This window comes from Ammospiza caudacuta, chromosome 7 (assembly GCF_027887145.1).
Source record: "Ammospiza caudacuta isolate bAmmCau1 chromosome 7, bAmmCau1.pri, whole genome shotgun sequence".
NCBI lineage: Eukaryota > Metazoa > Chordata > Aves > Passeriformes > Passerellidae > Ammospiza > Ammospiza caudacuta.
In genome coordinates this window covers 17,895,803-17,909,819 of record NC_080599.1, presented here as the reverse complement: position 1 = coordinate 17,909,819, position 14,017 = coordinate 17,895,803, and the positions used below count along the sequence as shown (strand labels likewise).

Genomic DNA, 14,017 nt, shown 5'->3' with positions numbered 1-14,017 from the left:
ACTCCCTAGTTGCTGTTTTTTGGTTGGCGTTTGAGTAGGATTTTTTTTGTTTGGGGTATTTTTTTATTTTGGGGGTTTCTTCGATGTTGTTGTTGGGTGAGGTTTTTTTGGTTTTTGTTTTATTGGGATTTCTTTTTTGGGGTGGGTTTTTTAAATTTGTGTGGTTTTGTGGTGCTTTTCTTTTGTTTATCTGTTTGCTTGAGGGTTTTTTGTTGTTGTTTGGTGGGATTTTTTTGTTGTTGTTGTTTGGGTTTTTTTTTTTTACATCTGAGCACCATCATGAGTTCCTTGCTTTGCCAAGATAGTCCCCTGATACATCTGCTGGTTCTCCTGAGTATCAGGACAGATCCTCCTTGTGTCTTGAATGGTTTCCATAAAAAAGGCAATCTTTGGATGAACCCAGCCTTGTGATGTTTTTTTTTTTTTGGGTTTTTTTTTTTTTTTTTTTTTTTTTTTGTTAAAGAGAGCCATATCTGGGCTGGCACTGAAGTGAAAATTCAACCAGGAAATTCATAACACCAAGTATAAAACAGACACTGTGCAATTCTTCAGAGACTTCTTTATCAGCATAACTCCACTAAAAGCTTCAAGTAATATTTCTACTGTTCAAAAGTTCTTAAAAACATTTCTTAAATTCATACCTTGAGTTTCAGCTTGCTGTGTTCAATCAAATGTTTGTTATTATAATACTGAACGATATGGAATTTTACCATCTCAGAGAGAATTTTTCTGATTTTTCTCCATTAAGATTCAGATGAAACTGAAGCCTTCAAGCTCTGAAAGCCAAGCTTGTACTGTACTCACATGTCACATTTCCATGCTGACAGTGGAAACTCAGCAAACTGCTTCACACCCCAGTGCCACAGGCCCTGCTCTCAGTCTTTTTGCTTAATAAGACATGAGAAACAAGTGCTGGTTCAGTGCAGTGTGGGACTCATGAAAACATGAGGAGATAATGAGAAATGTGTGCATTTCCCAGATGGTGAGCGATGAACACTTCCTGCCCTACCCAACAGCAGATACAGGAAGCATCACCCTCAGCACCCAGAAGTCGCTGTACTGCAGATTTTTCTTTTTTTTTTTCCTTTCTTCATCCAGATGTCAGCCAGTCTGGCTGAGAACCAAAAGTCCCCTGATTTCACAGAAATTCAACAGTTAATTTATTTCAGATAGAAAACCCCAGAAAGAAAAGGATCAGGTTTCTGATAAACGGTGTAAGCTTGCTACAGTGTAATTAAAAAATGGTCATAAAAAAGAGGGAATTACTGGATATGCTTGTCAGTGAAATGTGCTTTAGTATGGTGAGGAAATACACATCTAATTCTTTGCACTGACTGTCATTTAAACACAACCCTTAATGCCAACAACATTTATCATAAATATTCATATCATTTTTCTGTAAAGTCAAGTCATGAAAGTTTGCAAAGATGCCATAGAAAAAATAATAACCGTAAGAAAAATTTTATTCAACAAAGTTTCAAATCAAAGGCTTCCAGTAGGTAATGGTGACTTGCAACAGCCATGTGAAGCAGTCAGAGAGGTTGGGGACACAACTAAAGTCACAAAAACTGAGAATACAGCACCCATGGAGACATTTAGAGGTTGAGACAGACAATGGAAAGACCTGTTGTCATCTCTTTACAGATCCAGTAGGCCTACAAGAATGGATGCAGGGACTGGATTGTATTTTAGTCCCCGTGTGATTCATAAAAACAGGGAAAACATCATTGTGTGCTCTCCACAATTACTTGGCTCCTGCCACATTTCTCCTTCACTGTCTTGGTACAGAAAAAAAACCCCAAACTCCACAAGGTTCCCTCAGACACTAGGGGAAACCCTACAAAAAAAAAAATCCCCTAAAAGCATTCTGCAGATACTTCAGAGACAGATGGGGGAATTTTGGGCTGAACTGGAATTTTGCAGGAATGTTCCTGCATTGCCATTTTATAGTGAGGAAGGGAAAAAGCTAAAAACAGATTTCAGCAAAGCTCTGGTCCCTTGTCCTTCACAGTCAGGTCTCTCATTGACCCTGTGCTACAAGACACTCTCAGGTGGTGGATCATTACTCAACGTTTAGCTTGTGGCATTCCTTGATGCAGGTTGGCATTAGGCTCCGCTTTTTTTTCAAATCCAGAACTCTTCCTGAATTTTGAGGAGTCTGATGCCATTCCGCCCTACTCATGCCTTACTGGCTGCAATATTAGAACTCATTGAATTAATCAGGAACAAAATCTAACATGGGGAACATCTTAATTTCAAAAAACCCCCCAAAAAATAGCCCTCAAAAAGATCCAATTCTCAATTAAATCAGTCCAACACCAAAAATGAGTCTGCTAAAACCAGAAGCAAGATTTTGATCTTGGTGGTTTCAAGATTTCTTTCCAAAAAACTTTTGCTTGTAGCAGAAATTAATTCTAAAAATAATTCATAATGGCTACCATGGCTACTCTGTTATGGACTGACTACATAATATGAGAGAAAATGTTAACATTTCAAAATAATATCACTGCAGCTCAAAAGCACCCACCGCCCTTTTTTATTTCCTCTCCCACAGAAACTAGTTTCTATTTCCCTTAAGTGCTAGAGAGATGGATTATCAGTGGCTGATTTCTTTAGGTCACATTAGAGACAGATGCATTTCAGAGAAATCACTTGTTTTCACAGCCAAGCCAGCGCTCAGCTGCGTGACGGGCAAGGGCAGTTCTGCAGTGGGGCAGCACTGCCTGACTGGGCACTCGAGCTCAGCACAGGTGGGGTCAGATTAACCCCTGGGAAGTTTATGCTCAGCAGCAAGAGTGCAGCAAAGCTGAAAATTGGCCACACATGGAAGACAACAACTTCCCTAAGCCAAAACAGAACAACTCAGAAACAAAGTGAGGCTGAAATGGAGAATGAGCAAGGGTAAGGCCAGACAAGAGTGACCAAAAAGAAACAAAAAAGAGGTCAGAAGCAGAAGCTAGAAATAATTTTGACCAGCAAATGGGACTTGGAGTTCACGGAACTTTTTGCCCTCTTTGCTTTAACCGAATCTGTCCAGTGTTGAACTTGGAAATTTTCTCACATTTTTTCACTTTATCTCTACCAAGTGGTCTCCAGAAAGAATAGAAAACGATGCACAGAAACAGGCCGAATATTAACAAATATTTGTAAGTATATCCTGTGCACATAAAATTGGAGTAATTACTCATCACAAATCTACAAGAAATCTGGAAAAGAGTAGAAACCAGCTGGTGACAGCCAGTTATGGTACTGTTCCTGCAAGAAGTTTTCTTGTGTCCTTTTACTGGACAGAATCAACTAAGACAATGCCAGCCTTAAGACAAAGAGGGTTTTGTATCAAATAATGATATTATTCTAATAAACTCTAAAACTGTAAGGCTTAAAATATTTTTGCAATTTCCTGTAATAATAGGAAAAGTGAATAGTTATTAAGTGAGGAAGTCTTTAAAGCAACAATTGGTTATCATCCATGAAACAGAGAAAAGTATATTTGTTGATTAAGTTTGTGGGAGATGAAAAAGGCAGGTCTGTTACCAACCATCCCATAATGAAACTGAAAGAAATCCAGAAAATTAGGAGTGAAGAAGTTACATGAAAAGCTTTCTGCTGTGTCAGAATATGACTATTCCTTATGGCATCATGTAAAATCCCACTAGGCATTTTTGTCTACAGGAAACAAGGACAGTGACCCAATATTCAATATGGATGAATGCATATGGGTTTGAAGCACTGTATTTTTAAAGTTCAAATAAGCAGCACTTTCGTCACTAGAAATGTCAAGTCAGAGTATTCAGGACAATAGAATAATGAAAACTGTAGGGAGTCAACATCTAATCCACCTGTGCAACCTAGTCCAACTCTCTCATAAAGCAGAACCACTTACCAAAGTCAGAGTTAGCAAAGAATTTTTCACTTAGGAAACTCCATGCAGGTCTCTCCCTGGTTTTTCTGTGGTCTGTAGAAGGAGAATGTTGCTGCAGCAATAAAACAAAAATTCTTGCCAGCCCTATGAATCTTAAAGTTCCTCTTTTCCCTCTCACTTCAGTTGTACATGTACCTCAGTCTCGTACACAGGTTTTCCCATTGTTGAGATTGGGAAATTTGCACTGGGCTTTACAAGTAAAACCTTAAAGATGAGTAGGTTTGCATAAAAGAGTGAACCAGAGTCAGTGAAACATTCCATTGAGAAAAAAAGAATGCCTGAAGATCCAAGTTACTCAGAGGAAGAAAGCATTTGTCCACAAAATAGGAAAAAAGGGACGGATAATCATAGTCCCATATTGATATGTCTGCTAATGGATAGAGTAGGCTTTGGTTTTGCAGAGTTTGAGCAGCATTTACAGGAAGGCAGGAGGCTTTACATAGGGGCTTTACATTGTCTTTACACTTTTAGGAACCTAAGCTAGGAGCTTATGTGCCAAATGTTCATCCTTTCTCCAAAGCAGACACTCACAACACCCAGTCTTCTTTCTTCATTTGTACATTTCTACATGTACCCTCCTGCATGAATCATTACACATGTTTACAAATAGATCTGGCTTAGGCTAAACCAGAGAGGCAGCACTGACTTTTTTTTTTTACTGAATTTGTCCAGGAATAAGGAGAGCAAGCAGCAATGCAGAGATTGGGGTTTTAGTGATGTAGCATACTGGAGAGGACTCCCCAGTGTGTTAAGAGCACTATTAATTTGGGGTATGAGAACAGCGGAACATAAGGACATCAGCCAATTCCAGGTGGTCTGCTTGGCAGGCACAACTTTTTCCTCATTCACAGCATAGTATTCAACCTATTCCTACTTCACTTTTGACTGTATTTGAGTCCAGTAGCAACAAGACTGCGAAGCAAAGGTCACCACCTCCCCTAGGGTCCAGTGGTGTGGTATCTCTGCAAGAAACAAGTCACCTAAGAGTTATCCCATACTACCACTGGCCTCCTCCAACAAATAAAGTACCTGGAAAGCAATTCAAGTATTGTGTGACCTGGAAAGCAATTCAAATGCTGTGGGACAGCAGCATTACCCTGATGCAAATTACAAGAATGCTGTTTTTTCTTTATTCAAGACAATATTTATTGCAAGAAGGTGAAGTGCAATGAGACTCAGTAGCACGAGAATTCCTTTCTACAGGAAGGTCTGACTCAGCACCTGTTGCATGCATTGATATGTTCAACAAATCCCAAAGTGAAAGACAATAATTGCATTTTAAATGGAGAAAAGACATTCCTCGTCTAGTAAATGAACTGTCAACAGCCCATCATTGATACCAGGTACAAAAAAGCAAGCCATCCTGTACCCTCACTCTCACAGAACTTCACTGGTGGATTACTTATAATGACCGGCTGCCATAAGTTCAAGACATTGCCCTACTTTTAGCCTGAGGCTACAGAGCTCTGGGAGATGAGATGGGTAATTATTTTCCCTGATGTTTTTTACCCTTTTGTTGCCCTCCTCTGAGAAGGGTTTGGATGCATCGTCCTTCTGACCTTGCCAGCAATGGAACATCCTTCCGAGGACAGCTCCTAAGTGAGGGAGCGTGATGAGACGCTGAGGGGGGCAAGAATGTCAAAACCGAGCAGGTTAGATATGAAAACAAACCCGGCACTGATAACATCTCTTCCTTCCTTCCTTTTGCGCCCTGTTCTGGGGGGTAAGAGCAGTCAGTAAACACCTCTACCCTGGCACAAAGGGCAGTGTTCACCTGGAGATAAATATTTCCTGCAGACACACTTGTGTCACTGCCAGCAGTCAGTGGATAGCTGCTGTGGTTAAACCCAGCCCGGGGCTGGCCGTCTGTCCTGGCACATCTGTCTGCAGCCCTTGGCACTGCAGCTCCAGAGGAAGCCGGGGATGTGTCAGCAGCAATCACCGTCATATGCAGCCCTGCACACATCATTCACGAGCTATTCATAAGTAATCAAAGTTGCCCACGTTATTTAGTAAAAAAAAACAAACCCAAAACAACAACAACAACAAAAAACACCAAAAAGGAAAAAAAAAAATTTGAAACATCACAGAAAAAAAGAACTCAAGCAAACTAGCAGAAATTGAGATGCTCAGGGGCCACATTAAGTATTTCAATGTCTAAATCACCACTCTGGGCAGATAGAGAGTTATGCTTAATTCTTTGTCTTTATATCCATGGCTGCTTTTATGCAGTGGAGCTTAAGTATGTACAAACAACTCGCACCTCCCTCAAACAGCTTGTAATACTCACATTGTGTTTACAACAACAGCTCTATCCTAATTAATATTTATACATGCCAAGTCACTTAAAATTAGGGAGGTATTCCTGAAATATGGCATTGTGCTTCCTAAGAACCTGAATTGCAAAAATTAAACCAAATTAAATAAGTTCTTGCTGCTTCAAAACCCCTTCCTGGGAAAACCACATCGAAATATTTTCGCACAGCTTGTCCAACCAAACCTGTTTAAGGTAATGTTGAGCAACAGGGGACTTGCAAATAGGTTGTTGCATATAGAACTTTATTACTGGGGTATGTTAAAGTACCTTCCCCTTGTCTTCTGCCCACCTAATCAACTAAGAAGTATGAAATTGCAGGACACAGGCATGCAACAAGTGAATTTTGTCAAGAAAAAACTGCAGTATTTGCAGTTCTGTTGATCAAACCAAAAACTACTTCTGACTTGCAAGTACCCATCAGAAAGGGACAAGAATTCAAAGTTCTAGAGGGTTTTGTTGGTGGGTTTTTTTTGGTAACAGACATACACAGTGACACATAACAACCCCAAAGCAATTCAGCCTCATCTGGTATAACCTCAACCACGAGACACTGCTGTCTGTTTTTTTTCTCAAAAAAGACTCACGTCACTGAGCACTGAAAGGGGAACTTCCAGAGTCTGTGATGAAGATACATGATAAACAGCTCTGCTCACCCCAGCTCCCAGGGCTGCCTGCGTCAATAAAAGGCAGCAGCAGAGGCAGGGAGCTGTCACTTGGGGCTGGAGGATCCTCATGGCCAGAGGTGCTTCATGTTAGAGCCAAGGAAAATGCCTGGATTCTTTTTCTCCCATGACAACATGACTGAATTAAATGGAAAAGAAGATTGCAAGCTTGCAAAAGGCAAAGTCCATAAAAAGAAGCAAAAGGCTTTGTAAGTATATGCACCTTAGTATAAAACTTAATGTATTAGAAATGCAAATAACAATCCACTAATTTTGGGGATTAAGAATTAGTGCTGCAGTTCAGGTTAAATGAACAAAACCTGCTCAAAGCCCAGGACTACAACATCATTTTAAAAAGCTTGAGCTGAGGCATACCAATTAATTGATTACATTAAGTAATCCAAAACAGAATTTGGATACAGTAGGGGCCCTCAGTATTTTTTTTTAATTACTTGGATATGTAACTTCTCAGACTTCAGTAATAGAATGGAGCTGTCTCTGAAAGTTTGAAGAAAATTTAAATAGAAGTTAAGTGCTACTGCAATTCTAATTGATTAAAAAATGTTTGTTCATTGTTTCAGTGGTGCAGATCTCAAAAGTTATTTGAAGTGCATGGTGCCACATATTGAATCTGGGATCAAGACTTCCAGCTCTAGAAATGTCGTGTAAGTATGGAAACCCACTGAGTTATAAAATGCAATCATAGCTAGATTAGTGCATGGTAAATTACTTCATTTCTAAACTACTTCTAGAACAACAAATACTGTAAAAGCATCTAGAATTTCCAAAATACAAGAGAGGTGAACATTAGTAGTTAGAAACTACTCATGGAGTTAAGGATTTTTAATTAGTGATTGGATCTGTCTGCATCGAACAGTGAGGAAGAAGGCACTACACTTAAATCCATTTTTATCAGAGGGACACTGTAACCATTCTCTAAAGTTTTACAAGAAAAAATGCTTCTCACTTAAATGAGGAGTAGGGGTATTACCATTCTTATTGCAAAAATATGGAAACAGAAGTAGAGGTACAAAATAATTTTATCATAATTACAGTAAAAGACTGTTTTCCTGGGAATAGAATTCAAGATAACATCATAGTTCCAAATTTTTTCCATTTCTGATTATTTTTCTTGACATGGCCTGTCTCCAGGATCTCAGATTATGACAAAGACATAAATTTAGTAAAATACCTGGAATATAATACCTGGAATATAATAATAAATTATAAACTTTGACTCCTTCCAACATACGAACAAAACCCCATGGTTTCTTCCCTAAAGCCTTTTCTTTTTCTTGTCACCTTAGGCTTTCTGCAGAGGAAGTTATTCAGTGGTCACAGTCTTTGGAAAAGCTCTTGGCCAGCCAAAGTAAGTCTGTTACCTCAGTATGACTTGGTTCTGACTCTAAGGACAAAGTTTTATCTAATCTCACCAAACAGGAAAAGCTGTAGCATTGTATAGAGTCAGACAATGGGCAGGTACACTTCAGTTTTTTACAGCTCTGGTGTAACTTGGACACTGCTACAGCTTGGCTTCCAAGTTGGGTTTTGGGGTCGCTTTCCATTTTCAGTACAGCTATTAACCCCTAAATAGCTCATTTTGATCAGTCTTTAATCCTTGGATAATCAGTTTAATCAATTTAGGACAATCAGTTTAATCTGGAATTTCTCTCTACTTACACCCTAAGACACTTCATTTAGGAAGGACTACAATACACTGTTACAGGATCAGGATCCAGAGCCTAGATCTAAAAACACTGAACATGATTAGGAAGACTCCCAACAGCCTTAATATTAGAATATCTGTTGTACGATGAAGAAGCGAAGATCAGTGTATTTTGGCAAGATTTTTCATCAGATCTCAATACAAATCCTGGTATTTATTTTCTCCTCCCTGGTCACAAGTATCATACAGTAAATAATTAATTATTTGTGTTGGCTTTAGGTGGCCAAGGTGTCTTTCGGGAGTTCCTGAAGTCAGAGTTCAGCGAGGAAAACATCGAGTTCTGGTTGGCTTGTGAGGATTACAAGAAAACCAAGTCTGATCACTTACATGGCAAAGCAGAAAGGATTTACGAGGAGTTTGTTCAGTCAGATGCCGTTAAGCAGGTATGTATAAAGCCAGCCTGTGCAGAATTGGAAGGGAGAAGCATAGCTCCACCAAGACGCTCACACACTCACTCAGCGGCATTAGAAGACACAGACACACTTTCAGGTCCCTTCTTGAATCACAGCTACCTGCAGTGCAACATTATCAAACCTCACAAACAGCCACAGGCAGCAGGCCAGTGCTGGGAGAGCCCCAGCAGGGCTCAGCAAAGGCCTCAGCACATGATGCTCTTCATTGAGCCAGCCCAGCTTGAGCCGCTCATGGTACTTGGAGATTCTTTGTGTTTGTGAGTGGAAGCACCACAGAAGAGTTCTTGTCTTTCAAACTATGCTGACCTTCTGGAAAAACTAAAGTTCTGTATGTTGGTCATATCTGAACTGGAGACATTCAACATAGGATTTCTTTTAGTAACTGGAGGTTGTTCCTGAAAGTTGAGCTGTATTCATTCTGACTCCAGAACAAACTACATTTCTATAGTAAACAACAACTTTTGTGCCTAACTGGGATACAGGTATTTGATTTCCCCCAATTTACAATTATTGTGACAATGAGCTGTCATAGAATTCTAAGGCTGCAAATGCATGTATTGACAAAGAGATGTAGAAAAGAGACTACATTCAAACTTAGCTTTTAAACCACATTTTTTTAATATTCCAGATCAATATTGACTATCAGATGAGGGAAGCAACAGCCAAAAAGGCTCAAGACCCAACTCACACAAGTTTTGATGAAGCCCAGAAAACAGTGTATATCCTTATGGAAAGAGATTCGTACCCCAGGTTTTTAAAATCCAAATCCTACCTGAACCTTTTGAACCAGCTGCAAACCAACACTTCAAAATAAAGTATCTGAGGCATGAAGAGCCAAGTAGACTCTGTCAAATATCCTGTGAAGAGATCCTCCAAAGTGGTTGGATCTTGCCAAGGAAAATCCCTGTCTTGGGAGATGTAAACAGCTCCACAGGCAACAGGATGCACGATAAAAGCTGGTGAGGTTTTCATAAGGGTGAGAGCATCACAGGGAGAAAATCCTCTGCTCTCACATGCCACGGAGTCAAGACAGCATGTGGAAACCAAGTTTTGACCTGCACTATGAACACTGAACCCTGTCTTAGGTCCCAAAGAACTGCTGATTGTTAGGAAGTGCAAGACCTCCAAGCTGAGCATTGGGAAAAGATTATTAAGTTCAGAAGAAAAACTAGGATGACTGATAATTTTTGGCATAACAAGAAAATGCCAAGACAATATCTCTTTTAAAAATCTGTGAAGTGTTAATAGGTGTGAGTTCCAGAATGCTGTTGTACTATGCAAATATATTCTAAATGGACGTGTCCTAAAATCTATATGGTTTAAATTATATAAGGTTTGTATAAGCTTTATTTTTATTAAGTTGGTATTCAACAGGCAGGCATGTAGCACCTTTGCTGTTTTATTTATTGAAAAATAATAAGTAACTATTCATTAAAATACAGTTAGAATAAAGATTTATAGTGGTTTTACATCTTATTTGAAGTGATTTTTCCATTGTAGCTACTGACATACTGAAACACACAATTCCTTTCAGTCTCACTGTGTTAATACTCCTCATCTCCATATTCAAATACTAATTTTACCTTCGCCATTTCTCTCTGCAGCTGATACTGACTTACACAGACCCATCCTCACAACCCCCAAAAAAGAAAAGTTGTGATTATGGTTGAAATATGTAACTAAGAACAACAGCACTCCCAAAACTCTAGTGCTGAGGACCTTTGTGACATTGGAGCTTATAATGAAAATAAGTCAAAGAATGTCTTGGTTTTATGAGTTCCCATCACGAGACACTGGTATCGCATGGTTGGCAACACAAGATTTTATCTCACCCATGCAAATTCTCAATTTTTCCAGAATAACATGAGCTTTGTGAGCTCCACTCTGTTCTGTACCAAAGGGAGAAGCTATAAATTCAGAGACATCACCTCCTGGCCAGAACAGACCATGTTCTTATTGCCACCCCCTGGGGACTTTGGACCTCCAGGGCAGAACCAAAATCTGTGTCAGATGCAAAACAGCTGGAAGGAACATAGAAAAGTGCCAACCCCTACTATCACCTACTGTAGTAGCTGGAAGCCATTGGAAATTACATCTTCCTTTCAAAGCTTATAAATACAGAAGACCCCAGACTCCCAGTATTATTTTTAAGTAACGTGTTCCTGAGAGTCTGACTGCAACACCTGAATGTTCCTGTAATGATGTAAGCCAGTCTCCAGTTGTCACTCTTAAATTATTTTATTTTCCAGGATCACTAGGAATAAGTCTAATTGATGTGAAGTAGGAACAACAGCAGTGCCTCCCACACAAGGTGCATCACCATGTTTGCTTTAACACAGTTTACATGGACCAAATGCCTCTGTTTACAGAACTTCAAGCTCACAGAAGATAAAAGAGACCCTTGAAATATCAGCTACCCTTCAAACAGACACTGCATTCAAGTAACATTATTCTTTTGACTGTAAATCCCTCAAATTATTATGGCCCTGATCTTCCTTTGCTCCCCCCTGTCATTTCTCAATTTTGCTATGATTTAGCCATACACCCATATGAATTTTCTGACTAAAATAATATTTCATAGCATGGATAGTTAGGGTTTTTATTTATTTTTGAATGGCTTGTTGGTAGGAGAGGAGACTGTCATAGCAATTGCACCAACATGTATTACACAGTTAGGATAGACCTGAGTTTCTGAGGAGGGAAGAACAGACTTTTGACTTTCTTCCACAAGCATCTGTCCCTACTTCATAATCTGGTAGCGTAAGAGAGCAAAAAGATTTATTTCTTCTTCAAAAGGAAACTATTTCACTCTGCACAACCCAACAACTTTGGCTATTTTCAAGTCTCTCACCTTATTTGCAATACAAACCTAATAGCAACAGCAAAACTCAGTTGCCCAGATTGTTAACTCTAGAGATATTCCAGCCCACTTGAGCATCCCATACAACATCACCACATTTCACCAAACAAGTAACAGCAGAAATTCAGGCCTGGCTCTGGGATGCTGGAAGCCCAGAATTATATGTCTGTTTCTATAGCAGGCCTGTCCAAAGTGGTTGTTTTAACAAGGTCTGAGGGATGTGGATGACCCAGAACACACAGATGCTTTCTGTCACCCTTGGCTCATGTACAAGGTGGGTGCACTCATGTCCGTCCACTCATGCTCAGAAACAGCCCCAACGTCACATATTGGTTTCACAGCTGTAGGTTGGGCCTTTTTCTTAAACTGGATTTCACTTTCCCTCTTTGGAAAAGATATACCATGAGAGAATGGAAATCTGCTGTTCCGTTCGCTGTCTCTAAAAACAACGGTTGAATCATGTTGGCCATCAGCTACAGAGCAGTGCAGGAAAACAGGATGAAGTACATGGAAAGCTTTAAGATTTAACAGTAGTGACTCAGACTTTTCTTTAAGTGTTCTATCTTATTCCTGAAAAAACATTCTCATTGTTTGTCAGTGTTCCAGTGGAAAAATCAACCACTGTACCATCTGCAGGTACACTTTTGAAGTGAATTCACTCCTCTCTGTTTCAGTTTTCTTTATGGAAGGACTCAAGAGTCCAGCAGACCCTGAATGTGTATTTAGCAGACTAGCTTTGAACTCTCCCATTTGGAAGACTTAATTACCCAAAACAGATATTTTTAATATTATCCTAAATAAAAATATGGTATGGCGTAGTATCAATCTCTCCCATATATTGAACAGGCCACCCATGGAAACATTGCATTATTACAAACAATGAAACAGGAAGGAAATTAAAGCTGAGATCATGATGAACAGTTCAAATTCACCACCACAGACTCCTCAGTGCCACCCATCCCTGCCCACACTGAAGCAACGGGCTTTTCACATGTCACCTTCTTTATGGTTGTGAAATGAGTTTGAAAAGAAAAAATAGATAGTAGAGCATGACAAAATTAGATGCTCTCATCTTCCTTTCATAGAAATGAGTTTGTTTTATCAGAGTGTGCAATGTCTACAGATGAAGCTTTTTGAAATTAAATCATTAGTCATTAAACAGAGGCAGAAATCAAAAAACAAGTTCTTGCTTAATATGAATTGGATTATTAAAAATTGCCTTGGATGCTCAGAAACAAAGTCAGAGGACACTTAAATTTATCTCCTGGCTTTTCTTGGGTAGATAAAGCCTCAAAGGTTTTAATCATTAAGGGGATTTAAATCAATCAAGAACCAATGTGCCTATTTTGAAAATAAACTCATACCCCCTCATTTCTCAAAACATCCCCAGAAATTACCCTCTTGAAATTACCCCAAAGATGATCAACATTTACATTTTGCTGAGCACTTCCCCTCAATTTCTTCAAGCACCACACAGCCTAAGCACCACACTGCCTTAGAGCACTTCTCTAAACTACTTCAGTGACCTGCCCTGTGAAAATGACATGGTTCCTTTCACTAATGAAAGTAAAAATACCTTGAGTAGAGCATGAAATGCAGAAATGTAAACCTTTCAGGACAGCTCTAGTCTTGTGTTCAGAGAGAAAAAGAAACAGAGCAGATTAGCAATGCTTCTCTTCATGTCTGTGACACAGCCAAAGTACTGAAGTGTCAGCAGCAGCTGCCTACAAACTCCTCATCACTGGAGTCACAACAGGTTTGGGGTTTTTTTCAAGTCACTGTGGCCAGAAGGCTTCTACTATTAGAGGGCTAACTTTAAAAATAAAACAAGACTCTCTGCATAACACTAATAACTCAGTAACCCCAGATTTTTGTACTACCTATGGAAAAAGTCTGTAATGTATTTACTGTGGTAAATGGTTTGTCAACCATGCTTGTCAAGAAGGCAGCTTTAGATACAGAGGAAGACTAAATATTGAACAGAATTTGACCAGCCATGAGTTTGGAAACATGCTTCTTGTTTATGCCAGTCTAAAGGAAACTGTGTACACACTCTGGGTGTTCAAACAAAGCCCAAAGTCCAGCCAGGAGCTCTTCAGGCACTAGAGCAAACATCT

At 39.4% G+C, this 14,017-nt stretch overlaps 1 protein-coding gene across 1 annotated transcript; it reads left to right on the top strand.

Annotated features, from left to right (window-relative positions):
• The first annotated feature begins 6,966 nt into the window (after positions 1-6,966).
• Positions 6,967-10,469, top strand: RGS1 (regulator of G protein signaling 1). Its single transcript, XM_058808646.1, has 5 exons — positions 6,967-7,110; positions 7,483-7,566; positions 8,209-8,270; positions 8,847-9,010; positions 9,669-10,469. Exons 1-5 carry the CDS (start codon positions 6,989-6,991, stop codon positions 9,852-9,854), a joined length of 618 nt encoding a protein of 205 aa, XP_058664629.1. The 5' UTR covers positions 6,967-6,988; the 3' UTR covers positions 9,855-10,469.
• Positions 10,470-14,017: the final 3,548 nt, after the last annotated feature.